Below are 26422 nucleotides of genomic sequence, written 5' to 3'. Positions count from 1 at the left end.
GTAAAACCATTATTTAATATAAAAGTATTCATAGAATTCCAAGCAAAATCCCACAATTGATCTGATTTATAAAAATTTTCCTCTTTTTCATTAACTTTTTAAAGACGTGTACATGTATTTGAAATTAAAATTTAATTGATTTCTATGATCTAACAATGAACGTTGTGTCAAAGTATATAATTTGTCACTGTTGATGTTTTGAGTTTTTCTTTTTTGTGCCATTCTTTAAACTATATACATTAACTTTATGAAATAGATTTGGTAGAACGAGTTGATGTTTGGATTAAATCATTTCATATAGCGTGTAATACCTAGAATTATGAACAACTTTTGCACGCAAATCTTCACAAGAATGATTGATAACAAGATTACTGTTGTACCTGGATGTATACCATCTTATATTCAATCATATTTTATAAATGTCAATGTTGCAACGCGTATGTTTTATTTCCATAAAACAACACGCATCTCAGGACATTTCTCAGCTATTCATTTACAAAATACAAAGAGTGATTTGTAACATCTTGAATAACTGTATAAATCTATGCAACACCAATAAATCAAAAGTAATTTAACTTGATTTAGCCAATATAATTCGCTTGATACTATTAACCTTGAAAACTTACGATTGACTTCTCCCTCCGCGCTCTCTCCTTCCTCGCTGTCATCGTCATCACCGCGATTAACGAAGTCTTTAATACAGTCATGGATGAAAATATATTGGTCCTAAAATAAGGTAAAATATCGGATTACACAAGGTGTTTTTTTTTTTTTTTTTTAAAAAGAATGAAAATTACAAAACAAAGTGGTACCAGAAATTTCAATTGAATAAAACAATATTGTTTGATATTTTGTTTTTATTTTTTGATACCTTCTTGCATTGGGGGTATATTTACAAAAAAGTCAACTTTCAATTTGGACATGCCGCCTCTCTACAGGTTAAAGACCAATCATGACATTTCGCAAATTTTAATGAACCCATATAGCGTTTTGTCATTTAATCAAATGCATACATATAAAGTGTCGACCTACCTCAGTTTGAACCATATTTGGCCGGTTGTTGCGCATTTTCATTACTAAATTATATATGTCGATGACATCACTTGTCCTGACGTGTTGCATGAGATAATCGACTGCAATGTAGGTTCCAGTGCGACCCACACCAGCACTTCATAAAAACAATAATGACAATTTAAAAAATCTATATGAGCACCTTCAAAGCAGATATCCAATAATAAAATTTGATCAAGAATGATGTTTAAATTAGAGAAAGATGAAATTACATGATTATGAACAATTCACATACATGTTCGATCTATGCAACAGATAGAGGACAGTAGGAATAAGTTTACCTGCAGTGAACAACAAAAGGTCCTCTATTAGTTGCGGGAGGGGGTTGATGGCTCCTGACCTCTTTCGCAAACTTAAGCATGGCTTCTGAGGTTTCAGGAATACCCATGTCAGGCCATGCCAAATACGAAAAGTGTTTAACAGTTTTTCTGGTGTCGCCCTTTAGATATTTAGATACAATTTAACATGCAATAAGATTTTCAACATATCAGTACTGACAAAACTCCAATATAAACATAACATTGCATACTATATATGGTAATATACTTGTTACAGCTACATTTTACATGCAGGGTTACAAATGTAATCTAAAATTGTTATTGCTGGAAGAAAATAATATAATACACAGATGTGCAAGTATAATTGTTTCATTTATTATTGGACAGAGGGCATGATAACAACGATATTATATTTTCTAGTACGGAAAATCATGAACACTAAAAAGCAGAAAACTTGATACGTGCAAAGGCACATTCATCATGCTTAATATGACCATATCGATCCAAGTAATGGGTATATACACCGCTCTGGCACACTGTTACCTGCAATGGACCACTACTGGACCAGGGTCAGTGTGGGGCAAGTAAAGACGTGTTGCCCCCACAAAATTTAAGAGCAACATCGTTGTATCGGGACAACCCATATCTGGCCATTTCAAGTAGTGTAGCTGTTTTACCTTTCTTGCACGGTCTCCCTTTACAATGAAAGCTTCATATCAAATCAAAATTTCCACGTTACAGATAGACAAGTGGTTAAGAAGTGTGCCAAATTACTTACCAATTTTACTGACATGACACGTAGAACATAATCAGGAAGCGTTGATTCAGACTCAATTTCAACCACAAGGTCCCCATAGTAAACTGGTTCTCGAGTAGTATCAGGCCAATATATATCACATTTCCTCTGAAGTAAAAGAACAATATATTAAATGAAAAATTCGGTCACCTAAGTTATTAAGAAATGTAGCTACAGGTGATTCTCGATAACCCGAAGTTGATAAAACGAGTTCGACAGATCGAAATTCGGAAATTGAAGGTCCACCGATATGCTTAAGATTTTACAGTAACCGAAAATGCTTACCAACAAGATCATATCGTTTTGTCATGGTTTCCTTCAAATTTGTCAGGTAGTTAACTTGATATCAAAATAAAGAACTTTATTTTGTATTAATAAAATGATTTCAAAGTTTATGTTTTTATTCGTTCTTTAATCATGCTAAGATAGGCATACAAAACAAAATCCCGATAATGCTTTACTATCGTTAGCTAAACAGAGCACAATGTTATGTCGCTTTACACAAAGCATTAATTCTAACGAATGAATAAAACGATGTTTTAGATTAACTTTACACAAAGAACAAGTTTAAAAAATTAGCATTCTCTACATCTCTAAATTAATGTATAAAACCTACTCTCGCGTCGTCAAGTCAAAACAAATTATAGATTTTATTCATAGCCGGATTATATATAATTCTAATCATCACAAGACCACAGTGTAAGGAGCAAACTGACCAATTAGCCAATAATATATTGCTGTTATAAAATTTAGAAATTCATTTCAAAATTAAGGATTATCTCCCTCACGCATAGCTCTTATCCTTGAATGAATTTGACTCCACTTTTTTGGCACACTGGTTTTGCCTATAATAGCTCTAAAACGTCATTGTTATTTCGGATTTCAAACATTTCGGTTGAGCATCACTGAAGAGACATAATTTGTCGAAATGCGCATCTGGTGCATCAAAATTGGTACCGTATAAGTTTTACATATACTCAAGTGTGTTACCTCGGGGGCGATGTTTCATCTATGTAAACACCTCATTACCACTGTCACACTATCTTCCGCCACTCAAGAAAATGCAGGTAAGGCTCAAGCGGAAATTATTACACCCTTGCGTAACGGTGAGTATACGCTACCACCACTTCGAAAGGTCGAGAGTGAAAACAATGAAATGTGTTTTACGGAATCCAACTTTCTAACGTTCGAAATATCGATAGCAAATTTGCTTTGTTATATAAAGAAAAAAATCAGGACCATGATTTTACTTCGAGAGACCGAGAATTTCGAGAGATCGAAATTCAAGCCTTCGAAAGTCACCCTAACCCTAACATGTATAAACAATATACCTATGATTCTTAACAGTCATATTAGTTTCACGCAACAAAGAAGAACAGTATGTCACGTAGTTCGTTCATCACGTAATCATTCTTTTATTTGTGCTTAGTATATTAAGTTTTCATATACAGTACATCCAATTAGAAGATGTGGACCATACATATACTGTATGCTGTTTTGTAATTTCTTTAACCGATGATCTTAATTTTGGTGAAACGACCTTGTTTTGGGCAATGCCACAATCGTTTGCCTGAAGAAATCTTTGTGTGAAGAAAAAGCATATTTTGTCTCTGTATCAAAAATTACGTTGTGAAACACCAGTTTGATTCCATGCAGAAGTTCTCTGAAGTAGAAATTAAATATATCCTGGGGTTCCTCATTGACAATATCTTCGTCGTCTTTGATGATCAGGTCTTTCAACAGAGGGGCGTCCGTGGCATCGCGCTCAAAATCACACGGCCTCTCACCTCTGTCGGCACGGGTTCAAATTCCGTTCGCACCGGTAAGCGAGAACGTTTCCCAGTTTACTTTCGGATGGTCGGTGGTCTCTTCCCAGGTACATTGTATCTGGGTTCTCTCGTCCACCAATAAAAACTGGGCGCCACCAGATAACTGAAAAACTGTTGAGTGTAGTGAAAACATCATTCAATCAATCCAACAGTCTGTTGAATTCCCAAGGGCACGAATTGTGCTCCTTTATCAGCTCTTCTGTTTTCATATTCTTATGAAACAGAATTCTTTTAAAAACTTTTACATGAGAAGAAAAAATCTCTTGCTGTGACCTTCAATTCGACATTTAAATACATCGACAACGTGTTATTAATTGATAATAATAATATTCATTCATATCTCGATTAGAGGCAAGGTGAAGATAACGAACAGTGATCAATCTCATAACTCCTATAAACAATACAAAATAGATAGTTGGGCAAACACGGACCCCTGGACACACCAGAAGTGGGATCAGGTGCCTAGAAGGAGTAAGCATCTCTTGTTGACCGGTCATACCCGCCGTGAGCCCTATATCCTGATCAGGTAAACGGAGTTATCCGCAGTCAAAATCAGTGTGCCAAGAACGGCTTAACAATCGGTATGAAACACGTCAGACAGTATTTCACCCAATGATAGGTTGTATTGTTGAATTAGGTCGTTATAACGACCATAGAATTGCGAAATGCTGACTTCAATCGAGACTGTTGATATGTATCCCTGTGAACTCGAATGAAAGACATCACAGATTTGTCTATTTCTGCTTCATACTTAGACAGTTTATTGAAAGTAGATATTAACAACAAACTAACAACTCAACTTTGTGATATACGGTATGATTTCAGCTTCTCCTTAGCCAACCTCTCATAATTATGTAGCAATATTCCATTATTACCTATATATGGTGTTTATATCTCTCAACTGATTGGATTCAGAAGAGCTTGTTCTGCATATGGTAAGTTCTTTTTAAAATCGAGACAGGCTACTGACAAACAAGTTGATTGTGCAGGAGTTTCAACAGTCCCGCTTAAAATCAGCATTTCGCAAATGTTATGGTCGTTTTAACAATATAGTTTGCCGATACAACCTACTATTGGGTCAAATGTCCTCTGACGTGTTTCATACCGATTGTTAAGCCGTTTTTGGCAGACGGATTTTAATTAGAGATAATTCCCTTTACCTGATCAAGATATAGTGTTGAGTTCACAGCAGGTGTGACCATGATGGTAACTCCTCCTAGGTACATGATCCCACCTCTTGTATATCCAGGGGTCAGTGTTTGCCAAACTCTCTATTTGGTATTACTTATAGGAGTTATGAGATTGATCACTGTTCGTTATCTTCGCCTTTTATCAAAAGGCTGTGTTCCGAAAGATTATCTAACTTTTAAAAGGTTTATATCACCATTATGCAATGTCATTGTTATGCAATCACTTTGACTATTTGATGTCAAGTAGTTACAATGTAAGACAATTTGAAAGGGTCGATATATGAGTAATTAAGAATATCCTATTCACAATTCCCAGACACACGAACCTTCAATTTTACAATTCTATTAGAAGATTCTCAACGTATGAAGACTACTAGTATTTGGTTTAGTGATGGCCAGGAGTAAAGTGGAGGATTTTTATAGAAATAATGCAATTTTCAACAATATGGGCCAAAGACTTTATTCATATCTCAACCAGAACATTTGACCCAGGAAAATAAATTCATTTTTCTTGGATGTCTAGACTAATGACTATATACAGACCCAGATGTGCAACACACATACTACACCATTTGCAAAGAACGATACTATACGATTCTTTTATAAAAGCAATACAAAACTCTGAGCGGTTTGAATAAAACGCTGAACGGTTTGCACGAAACATTTAGTGCGACACACTGAACGGTATGCACGGGTGGCAAGATATGATAGGCGTGTCTTGCTTCGGTTTTGAATAGTTAGGAGAAGATAGCAAACAGTGATGAATCTCGTAATTCCTATAAGGAATACAAAGTAAAAAGTTGGGCAAACACGGACCCCTGGACATACCCGAGGTGGGATTAGGTGACTAGGAGGAGTGATCATCCTCTGCCGATCGGACACATCCACCGTGAGTCCCGATAATACGTTGATTTAGATTTACCATTATGTGTTTAGGAATACACAACTTACGTGGAAAAATTCAGAAGATTACGATAATGGATAGGATTTGAAAATCCAAGACCTAAACGAAGCTAGATGTTCGATGAGTTGTGCTTGAATTACTGTTTTAAAAGAGGTGAAAATATTCAATAAGGGTACGATTTAGAAACACAAGGTCGATACCCAAGGCCAAAATGAAGTAACCTGTAGGGTTCCTGTTTAAAATAGGTCATCAATACCCCTTGCTTGTCGTTAGAAGCGATTAAATGGGGCGGACCTTTGGATGATACCACAAAAACCGAGGCTCCTTGTCACAGCAGGTGTGGTATGATAAAGATCCCCTTTCTTGCATGGTCAAAGGCAGTAAGGGCCGATTATAGGCCTACAATTTGCATCGGTATCTTCATCGGCAATGGCTACGTCTTTAAATGAGAGGGTTGTTAAACAATATACAACCAACCAACAGAACCAATGTAAACTGAGTTACACGTTGGAACACATTGAAACAATGTTTTGGAAGACAAATTACGTGAAAAAATCTGGAATAATACAATTACTGTACAATTTGAAAACTCAAGGTCGATACCCAAAGCCGAAACGAAAGAAGATAAGTGGTATGTTCAATTATATTGTATTAGGCATTAAGTAATTCTAATTAAGGCGAATCAACCAACGATTATTTTGCTGTTGTTTGCCACACTCAACAATTTTCAGTTATATCTGGTGGCGCCCAGTTTCAATTGTTGGAGGAGAGAATCCAGATGTACCTGGGGAGAGACCACCGACCTTCCCAAATTAAACTGGGAAACTTTCTCACTTACCGACACGAGCGATCCGACCAGACGAATACGAGTCAAACGACAACGAAACATGGATGTAAACAACGGCAAATGAAATGTAACGGGTTGTTTGAGACAAACTAGAACAAACAGTAAAATATGTATACGGGCGGATCAAAGTAATGCATGGATAAATAACGATACAAAACAACTCTAAAATAAAAACACAACACCCGCAACATAGAAGTGTCAGATCTACATAGTGAATTAATTAGTCATTGATAAAAATTATGCAAAGGACTGATATGACCAACGACACGAACAATTCAATAAGTCATAGGGACGACCCTTCCTTTTCTCATGACAAATGAAAAAGTTTTATTAGTCGAGTTAAGCTAGTGACAAACAAGTTGATGATACAGGGGTTTCAACAGTCTCGATTGAGGTCAGCATTTCGCAAATTCTATGGTCGTTATAACGATCTAGTTCGTCAATACAACCTCGCATTGGGTCAAATGCTATCCGACGTGTTTCATACCGATTGTTAAGGCGTTCTTGGCACTCTGATTTTGACTGCGGATAACACCGTTTACCTGATCAGGATATTGGACTTACGGCGGGTGTGACCGGTGAACAAGGGATGCTTACTCCTCCTAGGCACCGATCCCACCTCTGGTGTGTCCAGGGGTACGTGTATGCCCAACTATCTATTTTGTATTGATTATAGGAGTTTGATCACTGTTCGTTATCTTCACCTTGTATAAGTAAAATGTAAATGAAAAACCGGACGAATCCGGACCCCTGGACGTACCAGAGGTGGGATCAGATGGCTAGGAGGAGTAAGGATCCCCTATGGACCGGTCACTCCCGCCATGAGCCTTATTTTTTGATCAGGTAAACGGAGTAATCCATAGTCAAAATCAATGTGCCAGGAACGGCCTAACAATCAGCATGAAACATGTCAGACAGCATTTGACCCAGTGACAGGTTTCATTGGCAAACTAGATCGTTACAACGACCATTATAATTTGCAAAATGCTGACTCTAAACGAAACTGTTGAACCCCTGTAACATCAACTTGTTTATCAGTAGCCTGTCTCGATTTGAAAACTGATGATACGATTACCTCTAAGGAAATAAAGTCAGAATGTGAATAATAACGTATACTATGTTGGACTTTCTATGCATACATTTCCTTTCCATAACTATGATATGCAGTGTAGCACATGTACTATCCACTTTTAATTCAAAGGATTCACAGTAAGTCGTTTTAATGAAAAGCCGCAAGTTAAGCAGTAAAAAACACCCCAAAGCTGCAAAAATACCAATGTATATTTACATACTGTTTGCCCCAAGCCCCAAAAAGGTAAGGAATTTTCTTTAAATTGCTTACTTTTTAAAACAATGTCATAATTTATTTGAAAGTATACAATGTTAAATTACTTACTTCAGGCATCACCTTGAAACTAAAAAAATATCTTATACACGCACTAATATAGCCACACTACATGTGTAGATGTATTAGAACGTTTGATAGTCACACCGCCCTCAGTCAAATGATACAATGACAAACAGAACCGTAATGACAAAGTTGGGATTTTGCACTGAAGTACATGTATACGATTTCATTCAATCGATATTATGTATAATTCGAAAATCTTCCTCAAATCTTAATTGTCAACCTATCTATACAAAAAATGCTTGGAACTTTTCGGTAAGATATGACAGTAATAAAAAGATCAAATTATGTGTTAAAATGGACAAAGTAGGAATGTTCGTAGGACTCATTCAGAAAAGGATCTCTTGAAATTTCAGCTCAAGTGAGCTGAAAAGTAAATTTCCCTTGACTATTTATTAGGAAGATTGTCAGAATTATGAAAATATGTTTCAGTTTATTCCAATTTAAGGCTAGAAATGCATATTTGTTTCTTGTAACCAAACCAAACCGCAGACCTAGAATTTTTCTACTAAAATTCCGACAAAAAACCCTTTTCCGGATCGGAATTTATTTAATTTAGACTCGGGTAAACTTGTAAATAAAATGAAATGGTTAATTCCAGTGACAAGAGAGCTACCCGGAATCTAGGAATTTCGTTTCTTAAATTATGGTCAACACCACAAAGCTGGCTTAAAGATTATCTACACGCAGAGTTCAATTATTGGAACTAGTCTGTTGTCTTTAAGTAAAGAACAATGGTGAAATGTTCTTACCCTTCCTCTTTCCACCAACTGAGTTAGCATGACAATAATACTGACGTTCTGTTCCCAGATCATTCTCCAAAATTCATCGCGTGTAAAAGGAAGTGGGCCTTGGGTGGCGATGTACTCTCGTTCTGAATTATATCCCTGAAAAAAAGTTTTAAATAATATAAACGCATAATCATACGATTTACACATTCCTACGGAGATCTATTACGGTCACTTAATCAATAGAAATACTTTTAAGGAAGTTAGCTCCTGAGTTTTTGAGCACAACTGCTCAGAATGCTACAACTAAGTATTCACTGGTTAAATGCTGATCCCATTGGTGCAAACATATTACACATCTATTACTGAACCCTATCCAGTTAAAAAAGTGTGAATTCAAATTTTGAAAGGGTTTTGAATGGGCTATATTTTATGACGGGAGGATTAATTAATCAAAACGTTCTGAATCTGCGTGATATTACAGTTTCTGGTTCATCTAATATATCTTCTATTTTTATACTCTTATACGTTTACATGCATTTCAATTTTATAATTCATGATACGAGTCGTTGAGACTTGAAACTAGATTAAATGTTGTAATGCATTACTTTGATTGATGTATTTTTCCAAATAGAACACTGATTCTTAAAAATGTTGAAATTAATTTTCTCGAAATTTTTATAAAAATTCAATACTTTCGCCAAAAATTTTGAAATTTAGTTCCATTTTAAATTTTAAGACAAGACCTGAAAATTTAGAAATTGACATTACTCTTAATATATTCTTTTAAGCTGTCAATTTTGATATCATGAAATTTTTCGAATATCAAGTGCAAAAGGGCCAATATTTATTTCTATTATTTAAAGTAAACTTTTTTATCTGTATTGTTTGAAGACATGATTATGTATCTATTCTATGTAATGATTGATTGCTGTTGCTTATATTGTGTTGACACCAACGGACAAATCAAGTTTAATTGAATAAAGTGCAAAAAGTGCAAAAAAGTCCTTTTTAGAACACTAGCTCAATAACAAGTTTTGCAACCCGAGTTTTTCTTTCCAGTTTCTTAATTCTCCTTCAACTTAGAAATTAAAACTACACTTCCCCAAAAAACTTGACATTACTCCAAATGTCAGGTGCGAACATTTTTGAATGCAAACTAATGCTAATCAAAGGCGATATAGCGCAACAGAAAGACATTATAACACACAGGAAAGGAATAAAAACGTGAATGGAAGGCGTAATAATCCGAATGAACTGCGTAATAATACAAATGAAAAGCATAATAACGCAAAACAGGCATAATAATCCAGATTTAAAAAGCGCAATAAAACGTAATATTGCGGATTTAGAAGGCGTAATAATGAATAATTGAGATTTTGTATCACTCTTTCACGATAATGAAAACATACTCCATGATTATAACAGATGCTCACTACGAGTGTGACCGGTCAACAGGAGATGCTTACTCCTCTTAGACACCATATTCCACCTCTGGTAAATCAATGGGTCCATGTTTGCCTTTCTCTTAATTATGCATTCTTTATAGGATCATTTCATTATCTTCACTTGTTTATGATTTAACGAGCCAGTAAATACATTTTTGGTGTGTATCTTAATTAATGCAGGTCTTCTTAAAAATGTATATTCTCTTTGGAGAAATATATCTACTAAATGTTAACGAATTTACAAAATCTGAATTTATTTTTCAGGTCTCTACTATCTGTATTAAAAAATGAAATACATGTACATGTTTAGATTCATGAATATTGAGAAAGTATTAAACAACATAGAAATGGTAAAATCATACAGCGTTTTGATTTAAAAACTGTTCCGCAACAAAATATAGAATTTCCCTAAGTTTGTTTATATTGACATAAACTTTCAAATCCAAAGGTTTAAGTAACGAATAATATATTGGGACCAGTGAAATAGATATTGGGTTCTCGTTGAATATTATGTTAATTCAGAAATGAATTTCAATTTGAAAATATAAGACGGTATGAACTGCGACTCTTCACGTCGGCATAGTGATTCATGAAAAGTATGCCGACGTGAAGCCTTGCAGTTCATACCTTTATATATTTCCCTTTCCCAGCCGTTAGAATAGATATGCAATCCTCCGTGGTTCCGTCCTAGCTCACTTATCATTTCTATACATAGAACTTTATTTTAAGACCCATTTTCATAATTACAAATGTATCTTTTATAACACCATGGATAGTGTGCATATGGAATGGACAATATGCATCAATCGTCTAAATAACAAAGTTTAACGATATTACAAAAACATTTACACGAAATGAGAAGATAACGAACAGTAAGCAATACAAAGTAGAGAGTTGGCAAACACGGGCTACTTGGTATACCAGAGGTGGGATCAGGTGCCTTGGAGGAGTAAACATCCCCTGTCGACCGATCACACCCACCATTAGCCCTATATCTAGCTGCAGAACTGTAGCTCTCTGAAAAAATATTTTGACATAACAGAGAGCTACAGAGCCACCCCTTATAAAAACCTTCGATTTACGGCGCACAAAAAGCTGCGCACGGTTGAGACCTTATATTGTTGTATTCTTGAGTTACTGTCTCATAAATTTAATATCAAAAAATTCTTAACATATTTTCCTACTATACTTGTGTCTAAACATACCTTCAAATATTCATTAAAGCCCCTAACGACCTGAAAACTCCCAGCTTCAAATGATTTCGTTTGTTGACGTAGCCATGCTGGGTAGCCGGGTCAATTCGTACCCTGTTGTTGTTGGTATATATTCATAAAATTCGTTATATGTTATGTATTCGCTCTTCATTTATTATCAATACGAATAAATTATAGAAATTAAAAAAATAAAGTTTTTCTTAAGGTAAAATAAGCTCTTGATTCATGAAAATGCTACTAAAGTCCTTAACACTCGTGTGGCAGGGATGGAGACCGTACCAGAATAATAAAAGCCGCATTGCCGTGAGTTTAGCTATTTGAATAATTATTATTTAAAGGCACTGGGATGATATATTATTTAAAATATTTAGCTAAAATATTTGTGGGGATATTAGTTCACATCTAGACGTTATTGTGCAAGTATGGAAATTAACCAGGATTCGAATTGACTGGCTACCTAACATGGCTACGTCAACAAACGAAATCATTTGAAGCTGGGAGATTTCAGGTCGTGTGGGACTTTAATGAATATTTGAAGGTATGTTTAGACACAAGTATAGTAGGAAAATATGTTAAGAATTTTTTGATATTATATTTATGAGACAGCAACTCAAGAATACAACGATATAAGGTCTCAACCGTGCGCAGCTTTTTGTGCGCCGTAAATCGAAGGTTTTTATAAGGGGTGGCTCTGTAGCTCTCTGTCATGTCAAAATATTTTTTCAGAGAGCTACAGTTCTGCAGCTACCCTATATCTTGATTATGATGCAACTGCTATCGTAATAATCCACTCTCAAGTATTACAAATATAATGGCGAGTATCTCATATATATTAGTTGCTCCATGCACATTTCATAATGGGCTGACATAATAGTAAGAATGGTCACTGTTATAATGATAGTCACAATTGTAATAAAAGTCACTATGGTAATAATGGTGACTATTGTTATAATGGGGACTATTGTTATATGACTATTGTTATAATGGTGACTATTGTTATAATGGTGATTATTGTTATAATGGTGACTATTGTTATAATGGTGACTATTGTGGTGACTATTGTTATAATGGTGACTATTGTTATAATGGTGACTATTGTGGTGACTATTGTTATAATGGTGACTATGGTTATAATGGTGACTATTGTTATAATGGTGACTATTGTTATAATGGTGACTATTGTTATAATGGTGACTATTGTTATAATGGTGACTATTGATGTAATGGTGACTATTGTTATAATGGTGACTATAGTGGTGACTATTGTTATAATGGTGACTATGGTAATAATGGTGACTATTGTTATATGACTATTGTTATAATGGTGACTATTGTTATAATGGTGACTATTGTTATAATGGTGACTATGGTAATAATGGTGACTATTTTTATAATGGTGACTATTGCTATAATGGTGACTATTGTGGTTACTATTGTTATAATGGTGACTATTGCTATAATGGTGACTATTGTTATAATGGTGACTATGGTAATAATGGTGACTATGGTTATAATGGTGACTATGGTTATAATGGTGACTATTGTTATAATGGTGACTATTGTGGTGACTATTGTTATAATGGTGACTATGGTAATAATGGTGACTATTGTTATAATGGTGACTATTGTTATAATGGTGACTATTGTTATATGACTATTGTTATAATGATGACTATTGTTATAATGGTGACTATGGTTATAATGGTGAATATTGTTATAATGGTGACTATTGTTATAATGGTGACTATGGTAATAATGGTGACTATTGTTATAATGGTGACTATTGTTATAATGGTGACTATGGTAATAATGGTGACTATTTTTATAATGGTGACTATTGTTATAATGGTGACTATTGTGGTTACTATTGTTATAATGGTGACTATTGCTATGATGGTAACTATTGTTATAATGGTGACTATGGTAATAATGGTGACTATTGTTATAATGGTGACTATTGTTGTAATGGTGACTATTGTTATAATGGTGACTATTGTGGTGACTATTGTTATAATGGTGACTATGGTAATAATGGTGACTATTGTCATAATGGTGACTATTGTTATATGACTATTGTTATAATGATGACTATTGTTATAATGGTGACTATGGTTATAATGGTGAATATTGTTATAATGGTGACTATTGTTATAATGGTGACTATGGTAATAATGGTGACTATTGTTATAATGGTGACTATTGTTATAATGGTGACTATGGTAATAATGGTGACTATTGTTATAATGGTGACTATTGTTATAATGGTGACTATTGTTATAATGGTGACTATAGTAATTACTACATTATTGGTTGTTATTACTACAGCAGTTCCAGCAATGAGTTACAGTGGGGACCCAGGCTGAAATATGTACTCAGTACCGCTTTCTTGTCGTCAGAGGCGACTATCGTACGTTCGTAATGCAAATAATTTTGCTACGTCATTTTCATTTAACTAAACACGCTTCTATATCACACACACTTGGAAATGAGTGCATCAACAGGGATGCTTACTCCTCCTAGGCACCTGATCCCACCTCTGGTGTGTCCAGGGGTCTGTGTTTGTCCAACTATCTATTTTGTATTGCTTATAGCAGTTATGAGATTGATCACTGTTCGTTATCTTCACCTTGCATATATAAAACTGCTCAGATCATTGGATCTTTCTCTGACGTTTTATTACGCGTATTGATATCCAGTCATATGATGGAGTAGAATGAATATAACACCAAAAATAATTCTAAGGATTGATTCTTTGTTTCAAAAAGAAAATTGAAAATTACCGGAATATAGTTGGCGTTAATATAGTCTGATCCCTCATCATCTTCTGTGGGAAGCAACTTTACACGACTGTGATCATCTTGATAAAATATAAGAGAATTTGTATTAGTTAGGCATTCGACCCCTAATAAATAGCATATACTGACAAAAGTAATGTATGTAAAGTAGTTATTATTCGCTTAATTTTTTAGAATATTTTTTTCGGTATATTTTTGGTCTGGAATAAATAGCCCGATTACTCAATGTTATATCTAACACTATTGTTCACTGGTTAGATATTCTATAGAAATTGACTCATAAAATCGATCTCTGTAATCTTACGCCTGTTGTAAGTTACTAATGCACGTGATTCAAGCGCTAGCACCAACAGTCTATCCAATGCTCAGGTTCTCGATATTTGATTAGTTGTCTTTAAATGCAACCGGTTTTTTGAGATATGCCGCGTCTCTTAACTTTAACCAGCATTAAACCATATCAAACATACATGAGACGAACTGGATAGGCACGTTCGCCAAAGAGAGCCACAACCTCATATTCTGCAACAATTGATAGAGTGGAAGAACATCCTTAGACAGTTTTAAAGACTTTATTGTGTCTATGTGAAGGCGTTGTCAGGCAGTCATTAGTGCTCCGGGGACACACTAGATATTGAACTCAAGTGACCCTGAACTGTTAATGACTGTAATCATCATGAGTGGTTATGATGCTTTGATTATTAACCCATCGTTTACAACATTTTTGTGTTGTCAATAAATCAATTATTAAGTATTTGTCATATCTAGAAATGAATATGAAATTGTACTATGCGTTTATTTCTTGATCAATGTATATCTCACGAAGAAGCGGGCATTTTTTATAGCACTGCTGTTCATAGAAAATATTCATTGAATTATTGTATTTTAATCAACATGGAAGAAGCTCATTATTTCCAGATAACAGAATATATAAGGAAATTATCTCTGAAATAGATATATTAGATTATCAACAGAAATCAAGTTATCAAGAAATATCATTTCATGCGAGTTTTCTTAATCCCTTAGATATCTTAAGAAAGCATGGTAAATAAGTTCCTGATATATTAAAAGATCGAATGTCTTAAATGTTGATATCATTTGTAATTGAAATGAAAATTATTCCAGCATCAGTTGAATCATGCAATGTCAATAATGGCTAACTTGATCCTAGGATACTTACATGATAGGATGTTGGTATATCTGTTTTTTATTCTGTTGACCTGCGTTTCAGCAGCTTTTGTAGTATGTGTTGGACAGGTGTCTTTCACTAGCTTCAAATTTTAAAACAAGTAGGTGTGGTAACTAATAGTTTTAAATATCAAGTTTATGGTCGAAATGTCAATAAGTAAATTTCAAGCATTTTGAATATAACGGTTCACATGAAATCGTGCAATATTCGCAATTTGCCTTAAATGGCCTACCAATGGACATCTTTAATAATGTTTTGTAGTACTATAACCATACTTGACTAAAATCACGATACTATTTGCTGAAAAGAAAAATAACAAACACGTTTAATGATTTCTACACATAATGTATGTATTTTATTTGAAAACACAGTGTTAGCTGACCTTTATGTAATGCCAGTTATTTCATATACACAAGGGCTAAATTAGTTGAGCATTTTTTAACAAAACAGAGAACACTTTCATCGATAGATAATTCATCATATGTACGCTTTCTACATGGACTGGTACTTCAGAAAGAAATGAAATTTATTTTTTATATTCATATTCTACTTTCAGTTCTTTTAGGTGTTCCCAGCCGTTGAAATAGATTTACTATATTCATTAAAATTCATACGCACATTGTTAACATTTGTATATTCATGAGAAAATGGCTATTGTTACAGTTGGTAGAGATAATGAAGACAAAAATATTGGAAATGTAAATATTTTAAAATGACACAAAGAGTTGGAATAATTGCATCTCCGTGTAAAATATTTCAAATACATCGTTTACGTCGTCAATTGATCAAATTGACAAGACAGGCTCTTATATGGTAGCATTATGACTGGAATATAGTAGTTTGGCATCGAAAACAATGTATCTATATCATTTCAACATTATGACGAACAACATATTACTTTGGCTCTGCTTGATGTCTGCATTCACGCTTTTTTCCTGAAATTAGCGATTTTCTTGCCCTTTTCAACAAGTCGGCGGAGTCCGGCTGTACTACAGTGTCACACATGCATTATTGGAGTATGCTACTTTATCACACACACACAGCAGTACTTGTACCTTCATATCACAGGGAAACACTCTTCAGAACAGGTCAACCTGATTTATTTCCCGGATTTTGAGAGACTAATAATGACAAAATCCTACTTGTTCTTAACAATTATTTGATTACCACATGTTCAATTTAGTCGTCCACTGCTAAAACCATTGGCGAATTTATGTTTACTCTCCACCTGTCCGTCCGTCTATCCGTAAGTCAGTTGCACCACATTGATGGTCACATTGCTGGCGATATCAACTCGTGTGAGTTTCTAATGTCAAGTCCGATTATAATCACAGCTGACCTACTATTTTAAGCGTGATATTCTTACCTTATATTCTTTGGAAAACAGCAGATTACTGTCTGCGTGCATTTTATGTACATGTTGAGCAAGATCTGCGATCTTTACCGGTCTACAATGAAAAACATACATCTTAAACACTTTATTATTTGTGTGGCTGAATATATCAATTAATTTTTGGTGAGCAACTGAAATCGGAAAGAATTCGATCTTAATGATTTAATATCCTTTATCGATTTGCTATGTTGACAACAATATTCTTTCAAGAGCGAATATGTTTTTGTATTCTAGAGCGTTTACATCTGCAAGCAAGATTCTGAACTATGCAAAAAGAATAGTTGATATGCTTTTGAAGATCGAATGCAATTATTAATAAAGCATATATATATATATATATATATATATATATATATATATATGTGTGTGTGTGTGTGTGTGTGTGTGTGTGTGTGTGTGTGTGTGTGTGTGCGCGTGCGTGCGTGCGTGCGTGCGTGCGTGCGTGTGTGTGTGAGTGTGTTGAGCAAGAGAGAGTTTCAGCAGCAGCAAAATCACTGAAAAGATTACACAACACCGAGTTTATACAGAAATTTTATTGCACTAAATTTGATATATATCTGTAATTCAGAATGAAATACAATGTAAGCAAATGTGTTAAATGTCAGTGGAAGAATCCACAGTGCGTCTCGGTGCTGGTCTGAAAGGATAAACAAAAGCAGAAGAATGCTTTGGAAAGTATATAAGATTGGTGCATTTGCGCAGATATGACTTCAAGTGATTTTTACCTAGGTTTGGCTACATTTTCAAGTTCGGTTGTGAAATTTACATTATCATTCCCTCTTTCTACCTCTCGAGATTTTTTCTGGAATGGTCTGTATTGCGAGAAACGACATATATCAAAAAATATTACAAACAATTAGATATTGTGAATTCTGCCTTTTACACAGTCACAGAGTTTACAGAAGTATTTATTATCCTAATGTTGCATACTTTGAAATAAGTATATGCTAAACAATTAAATAAGAACACAAACAATAAAATATCTACTGATATCACTTAGCTTAAATGTTAAGCGTGTGGAATAGATTTTAATTATGAACATGAAGTAATTGATATATTAGCAATCAGATATCTGTTCTTGCATGAAAAATGACGTACCCTTTTCTGTTGCGTTTCAATAGCACAATAACAACAATGATCGATACTAGAACTGCGGCAACAGCAGACACGGAACCAGCTATCAGAGGGACCAGGTTAGGCTCTTTAAAAAGATAGTAATAAGGCTAATAATAAGGCTAGAAATGCTTAAAACGTTAACACATATGATTAATCGTATATGTTTTGCCAAGACCGCGGAACCTTTACTGGCAACATCGGTAGAATCACAGCATTGTCATCTACTACAGTTAAAATATTTGAAGCCACAATGAAAAGGACATGTGCTGTTCAGCGAGGACGATCGTAGTTAGGTTATGAACATGACCATAAGAGTGTATGTAAAGGGCCCTGGGATCAAGTCCATCAATTTGTTTTGCAACACCTGATTTTGAACTAGTCATAGCGGCAACCACATCATAACACTAGCCAAATACTTTGGTGATAGGCATATATAACCGAAAGAGGATTTCTTTCATTGCTAGGGTCATTGAATCGTCCCAATGTCAGTAAGATAATACATTCCATAAATCTTCATGAACGGTCAAATTTTAATCTACCTATTGAATGCCACAAACAAAATTTGTTGTTGTTGGAGATGTCTCCTGTTTCGTCTACAATTAATGGAAAATTCAGATAATTGTGTATGGAAGCAAGAATTGTTCTGCGTGTGATCAGTTTTTAAATCGAGGCATGCTATTGATAAACAAGTTGATGGTGCAGAGGTTTCATCCATCTTGTTTAAAGTAGACATTTCGCAAATTCTATGGTCGTTATAATAATCTAGTTTGCCAATACAACCTATTATTGGGTCAAATGCTGTCTGACGTGTTTCATACCGATTGTTAGGCCGTTCTTGGCACAGCGATTTTGACTACGGATAACTCCGTTTACCTGATCAGGATATAGGGCTCACGGCGGGTGTGACCGATCGACAGGGGATGCTTACTTCTCCTAGACACTAGACCCTACCTTTAGTACATGTATATCAAGGGGTCTGTGTATGCCGAAGTATCTATTTTGTATTGGTTATAGGAATTATGAGATTGATCACTGTTCGTTATCTTCACCTCTCAAAACAGCAAACACATCTCCTGAAGAATTTCACTTTGTTTATCCGGAGCAACAGATCTTGCTTTGTAGACGTTTTTTAAAGTTGTGAATTGCGTTTAGCCTTAAGCAAGAGAAATAGATTAAAATGTGAATATCTCTCGTTTTTGTCACCCGGAGATCGAAAAATAGTAGTAATTTAATGGTTTTAAGGAAGTTTTCTGTTAGACTTTTTCAAGACAAAGACTTCGTTTGTCTTTGAAAGATATTCTCCAATATCTTTAACCTCCCTAATCATAAAACTCCTTTCCATTGCCTTCCTATAGTAATTCCGTTTCTTATGTGCATAATATTTTGTGTTTTTCGCCAGATTTTCAAACCACTAGACATTAGAATTGATTTTCTTTCTTGTGAAAACTGAGTGTTTTGTTCTGAATTGATTTTAAGAAATGAAAAGAAAGTAACATCTTTGATATGTACATAAAATAACTAAGACCACCGATCAAACCAAAAGGAACTAAAAGATCATCTTTTTACCATACCCAGCCCTTTGCTTGAAAAATAATATTCTGCGGAAGATTTGGGTTACTACCAATTTTTCGCATATGCAACCTGTTCCTGCAAATACACTGATGATCATCAAATATTTGTCGTTAATTGCAAGATATTCATATTAATATCATAATCGTCTAAATAAGGATTGTATGTCATTTCGCCGAACAAAACAAAACAAAATCAACCCAAGGTTTTACAAGGGATCTTCATGAGTATTTTTTCATTATCGTTTCGTAGATAATGTGCAATGAACAGAAATGAGACAGTTATATATTCCTATATACAAAGTGTAGCAAAATATAATAAATGTTCATCAAACTTGGAACATTTGTATGACGAATGCATTGAAGACTCTTTTCCATCTGTGATGTTAATTTTTGGGACAGCCACAGATGAAAATTACAAACGCTGTATATTTCCAGTTTTGCCTGTTAATGTTCCACTATCTTAATTCGTCATTCGACATTTCTCATACATCATGATCTCTCATAGATATTTATAAAACAATATTCCTTCATCACCTGCAGCTTGTGTTTATTTTTCTCAAATGATTCGATATATAAGTCCATGTGCTGCGTATGATCAGTTCCTAAATCGAGACAGGCTACTGAAAGGTAAGTTGATGCTCCAGGGGTTTCAATAGTCTCGTTTTGAGTCGGTATTTCGCAAATTCTATGGTCGTTATAATGAACTAATTTGCAAATACAATCTGTCATTATATTGAATTCTGTCTGACTGTTGCATAACAATTGTTCGATCGCACTTCACATACCAATTTTGACTACGGATTACTCCGTTTACCCGACCAAGATATAGGGTTCTAGACGGGTGTGAACTGTTAACAGGGAATGCTTACTCCTCGTAGGCACCTGATCCAACCTCTAGTGTGTCCAGATGTCCGTGTTTACCCTACTCTTAATTTTATATTCTTTATAGGAATTACAACATTGACCACTGTTTGCTTTTCCCCACTGTTTCATACTATATATTAAAATGTTATATAATTTATATATATATTGAATGACTGATCACAATATATGAATATTTTTCTTTTCCAATTTTATTGAGGAAGCAACTTTCTATGATGTCAAAAAGTCTAGTCTTTATTATATCGTGAGGAAGTGTTGAAAAGTCATACGTTTTGAAGTTGATGATTTGAGAAAAGTTTTGTGATTTCAAATTTACAATAAGCACTTTAAAACCCACATTTAATTTACATCACTTCTTGAATATGTCGTGGCACAGTCTTTCCTTCACAACAGTTCATATTTACAGAAGGAACAAAGATTGGGGCTTGGTAGAACATTCACTGGATCCAACAATGTATCTATGTTTGTAAGGTGTTTTTTTCTCTAAGTTTAGGAATCCAGTATAGGTACGGTAATCCATGTGTCCGATTTGACTGGGATATTACATGTGTTTAAAATGGAAGCATGGTTTTGAAGAATTTCAACTTTTGAAAGGGAAATTAAAGTAAAAGTAGGATTGCCAATGTGGAATGAATGCGAAGTTCGCTTAAAATACAGTTATAATACTGAGCATGTTTTGTGTTTTAGAGCCAATAGAAAATTCAAATGAAGTATCATTCATGTCTTCCATGGAACTTATCTTCTTTGAAATATATATTCATCTTCAATTGAAAGAAAGTAATCTAGATTGTAATTGTACAAAGTAAATCATTTGTTCAATATGGATTAAGAAAATATTGCTTTACTTGTTGTCAGTGGTGTTGAGAATTCAGATTCCAGACATCCTTTACTGGTACAAACGGCAAAACGTACCCTACAAAAATATGTCTATTTATTATGCTCATTAAACTTTCGATATGCAAGTATTTCATACGATTATTAGATATCTAAATTCCACCTATATTCGTTATTATATACCTAAATTCTACCTATATTCGTTATTAGATATCTAAATTCTACCTATATTCGTTATCGGGTTTCAGATATCCGTTGCAGTAGTGCTTAGAAATTCCATCACAATCTTCCTCTTCTCCAATCAAAACATCATAAGTCTTCAAGATGTCTTCCGTAGCTCTTTTGTGTCTTCTGTCTGTATCATACCAATGTATACATGTATATACAGGAATATGAGCGAAAATCGAAATACACGGGGAAAACCAGGTGATTGGTTAGTAAGTCATCAAAAAATAGCGTCTTAATTCCATCATTTGATGCAAAAAACAAAGACATGCCTCATATCACGTTGTTTTGACAGGTTTATTATTGTTAAAAGATCTCATTATCTAGCTATGTACTGCCAAGGATTCTGAAATGTCAGTCAGGTACAAAGTACACAAATATGAATTCTTCCTATTGACAAATCTTGTTTTCAAGATAATTTCTGTCGTTTATTATTTGGCATTTGCTGTGTGCCTTTGAAAAACATATCTACTAGAACAAATACTATTTTTTGCTCCTAATAGTGTGTATGGTCAAATAAAAGCCATACTATATATGGTTGAATGAAAGTCGAAGATAATGAACAGTGATCAATCTCATCATCTAAATTATTCAGCATTGCAAACATTTTATCAGCATTTAGCCTTGACAAAATGGAAATAACACCAAAGAGCAGTAGTGATTTATTATCTTTTAATGTTTTCACGAAATTTCTATTTAAGCTAATGTTGTAAACTTACGTTTATTACATCCAGGTTTCAGATCAGTAGTCGCTATGTAAGGCTGAAAATGGTCTTGTGAGTGAACATTAGACCACGTTTTGTACTCTTCCTTGATGAAACTTTCGTACTTTGTCCTTGAGTCATGAAATGGTGTCGCTAAGAACAAATATAAAAATACATTGGCCACATCTGATATTAAACACATCCAAATTTGCAATACACCCCCCCCCTTTTCGGATTTTTTCAAAAGAGACTAATTCTGTATAAAATAATATATTATAAAAATTTAAGGATTTTGTTGCCTATAAATATTTATAATCAAACTAGGCCTATTGATGTTTAGAAAAAATAGCAGTATTTTATATCATTACATATACCAAGGTATTTAATATCAAATGAAATATTCATGACTTAAGCTTCCCCATCATCAACTTCCTGTATTTCTGTAGTAATATCTTACTATTACCTGAATGTGAAGTTTATGTCTATCAACTGATTCATATACGAGGGAGTATGTTATGCATATTATCAATTATTAAATCAACATCAAATTAATTGATGTTACAGAGGTTTTATCAGTCTCGTTTAAAGTAAGTATTTCACAAATTTGATGATCGTTAAAATGATCGTATTTGTAAATGCAATCTTTCACCAGGTTAAATGTTGTCTAATGTGTTGAACACGAATTATTGAGACATTCTTCATATATAGATGTAACTACGGATTAACCCGTTTACCCCACCAAGATATAGGATTCACAAATCAATTAACATTAAATGCTTTCTTCTTCTTGGCAAATGATCCCACCTCTGGTGTTTCCAGAGGCCCTTAAATGTATGACGTTTAACATTGTTAGTGAAAAGCACCAGTCATTCAGATATAATCATTAAATCGGGTATCGTGCTACGGTCTTGATACATATAACCTATGGACAATTTAGTTTAACATTGTTTTCCCGTAACATCACTTAATTTCCACGTTGGTTGATATCTATAACAATGTTTGGGGTTGGCTATTTTCATTAACTGTAACGCGCCCGGCAAGATGATTGAATAAAAAAATAAGGCCCGATTAAGAAAGGTAAATGCTCTCTCCCCCAACTATCTGGACCCGTATAACGCTCATAACTGTTGTCATGGGGAATCAAGATTAATCATTAAGCTGTAAATTCCCCGATTCATGCATCCTAATGTGTATATAATGTCTACACCATGTATATCTAGCAGTACAGTGACATGACTTCAAAAGAGGTCGGACTGTATAATGTATACGATGAATATCGTGTTGTTGGGTTATCAGTCTTAATTCTGGAATGATCCAATTTGATTATTAAAATTGACTTCGCAAATGGATAAACCGAATCTGATTGTATCGTCGATATGTATTTCGAGGGCGTCTGGGATGTTCATGATCTTGGACGTTTGGAAACTGCTGATATAGGTTGTAAAGTGAATTCACAGTGTTTCATTGTATACCAAACTGCTTTAAAACGTCCACCTATGAAGCAGTTCTCATTTTCAAACAAATTTCAGAGAAATGAAGTTTTGTTTTCCTAAATTCAAAATCTTAAACAAGCAATATTTGTACGTTTCAGGCCTAGATTTCTTTCCAATTCAAAGTTAGAGTCGAAAGTTGATAAACAAAAACCCCAGAGTACTCCCTAACCGTAGAAGAACACGTGCAACTTAAGCGGAAACTTGCATTCATCTGAAATACATGTATGAGATAAAAAAAACTTCAATCTAAATATCTGTAACAGTTTATTTCTTTTAACTTATTTATTTGAAAAAAAGAAACGATTTGAATTTTCAATTGTTTAGTTATTATACTTTGATTTTCTTGATGTAAGTGATGAAAATTGTTTGAAATGATATAAGGGCTTCTTTGTATCTGTATAATTGATGGATAGAATTGTTTATATTGTAAGGAAAAATTACCTGGACAACAAATATAACAATATAAAATATTCTGCCCCAAGGACATGCCTACACAAATTTAGAAATCAACTTTATATTGGGTTAGTAGGTAATCAGTAAATAGAATCTGGAAACAAAATGAAGAGGTTTGGAAATGAAGATTAAAAATACAGATTTCCTAAACTAAATGTAAGCTATTATTCCGTGTGTTTTTGCCAGTAGCTTAATCCTAGTAGTAAAAATAATATCACACTTTGTTTAACACATGTACCAGAAGCAGTTATATATTTGCATCGTTGTTTCAGACTCTCCGACATTCAGAGTAAAACCACGTCAAGAATTATCCTATAACGACAGTTAAATCAGATTTAGTAATGTGTTTGAAATTTTAGCTTGGAAAGACATTTGTGCATGGGTATGACCTTCTTGTCTATATATTACGTATTTATACTCGTATCTATACAACTTTGCTCTTTATGATACGATTCAAGATCCACATTCACAGTTCCGATTTCCCTGACCATCGTGTACAAAGTATAACATAAACATCATAAATTATCTACAGTGTTTCCTACTCATAACCAAATTTTCCTAAGCATGTATTGATATATTACAATAATCTCCAGGAATCATGTTTTCTTCCAATACTTTTCTTCAAATATTAAGAAGACATTCAGTTGGTTAATCATGCATACCTCATATGTATCTTGTTTAGTATAATTCAAAGATGTACAGTTCCTAAGGAAAGGAACACATTTGATTACTTACATAATTTTTCCGGTATGCTTGACTGTTCAGCGACGATAATGTACCACGAGTCTGGATTTCCATTTGAGTTATCACACAGAGATCGATAATAAAGGGAAACAGACAATTGCCTTTCGTCGTTTGAAAGTTTGGCAGATGGTCCCAACGATATGGCTTTCACATCTTTGGGTAATTTGATAGGAATCGGTGCTGGAAAAAAGAACAAGAAAATTATCAAAGTATGCTGTGATACATCTTTTAATTCTACTTTGAGACTGCAAACTTTACTCAATATTTTCAAGGTAAACGTAAAACGATGCTTATTGTGGGTTACTTTGGGTTCAAATACATTAATCGTAAAATATTCATCATTAATAATCAATGGACAGTAATTCACAACTTTTCATCAACTTTGATCGATAACGATACATTTTCAAAACTTTGTAAATAATAACATATCTCAATATTTGTTTACACAAAGAGTGAAACACTATCTATAATGAGCTTCCGTTTTGATGTATATCCGTAATTTTTGTGAATCCTTTAAACACATTAGACAGTAGATATTGATAATTAAAGTGAAAAACTAAGAGCTAGGTACATTAGGAAGCAAAATCGGCCCTGTCTACAAATTTGATCAAATTAAACACATAAGATGTCCACAATATGCCATTGACAGAACACATTAATTTTTCCCTATGTCTCTTGTCGTTTTCTTGTAAGCGTTAATTAAATATAGCGTTGTTTCTAACAAAAAACCGCACCTAACGTCATGACGTCGACGTTTATGAACAAAGTTTTGGAAGCCAAAAAAGAACTACTTCAAACTATCCGACCCTAAACGGAATAGAAAGAAATCTACAAAATAAAAGATAAGTGTGTTTAGTTTTATCCGTGGAATTAAGAACTAGGCTAGACCATGTTTTTGTAACCTATCATTACCAATTATTGCCGAAAAGGTGCGAATTTTGGCACAAAGAGAATCAATGTGAGCTATTACCTATGCATATAGTAAACATTTTTTTTTTCATGAATTATTTTTAAAATATATTTTGCGTTTGGTGTACCTTGCATGGGTCTTCCATATGTAATCAATATTAAAAAAAAATTGGCATACCCTTTTACCCATGTGAAAAATACACTATAAGGAAAGTGACTGGAATTAAAATAATGTCTGTTTCCCTTAAATGTCGTTTGTATATTTAACAAGTTGAATTCTTTTAATAGAAAATTTAAAGAATGTGTAATTCCCCTTTGTCATACCGCGGATATTAAGGAATCACACTGGTACATGTAATTGTCCAATCAAAATCAAGATGAACTTGGCGTATTTTAGTTTCACA

At 34.1% G+C, this 26422-nt stretch overlaps 1 protein-coding gene across 1 annotated transcript in view; it reads right to left on the bottom strand.

Annotated features, from left to right (window-relative positions):
• The window catches only part of LOC130053561 (receptor-type tyrosine-protein phosphatase H-like), a 412921-nt gene that overhangs the window by 3387 nt on the left and 383112 nt on the right, over positions 1-26422 (bottom strand). Inside the window, exons 17-30 of the mRNA XM_056160901.1 lie at positions 25101-25289; positions 22435-22572; positions 21716-21845; positions 21502-21569; positions 18186-18288; positions 17813-17899; positions 17061-17142; positions 15686-15776; positions 14494-14570; positions 9076-9210; positions 2128-2253; positions 1353-1510; positions 1033-1168; positions 627-726 (exon numbers count right to left, since the gene is read on the bottom strand). Of these exons, the coding sequence (XP_056016876.1) occupies positions 627-726; positions 1033-1168; positions 1353-1510; positions 2128-2253; positions 9076-9210; positions 14494-14570; positions 15686-15776; positions 17061-17142; positions 17813-17899; positions 18186-18288; positions 21502-21569; positions 21716-21845; positions 22435-22572; positions 25101-25289 (1620 nt within the window). The remainder of the gene's footprint in view (positions 1-626; positions 727-1032; positions 1169-1352; positions 1511-2127; positions 2254-9075; positions 9211-14493; positions 14571-15685; positions 15777-17060; positions 17143-17812; positions 17900-18185; positions 18289-21501; positions 21570-21715; positions 21846-22434; positions 22573-25100; positions 25290-26422) is intronic.

The sequence above is a fragment of the Ostrea edulis genome, chromosome 3 (assembly GCF_947568905.1).
Source record: "Ostrea edulis chromosome 3, xbOstEdul1.1, whole genome shotgun sequence".
NCBI classification, from domain to species: domain Eukaryota; kingdom Metazoa; phylum Mollusca; class Bivalvia; order Ostreida; family Ostreidae; genus Ostrea; species Ostrea edulis.
Note: the sequence above shows the minus strand (reverse complement) of the source record. Positions and strands in the feature narration are given on the sequence as shown.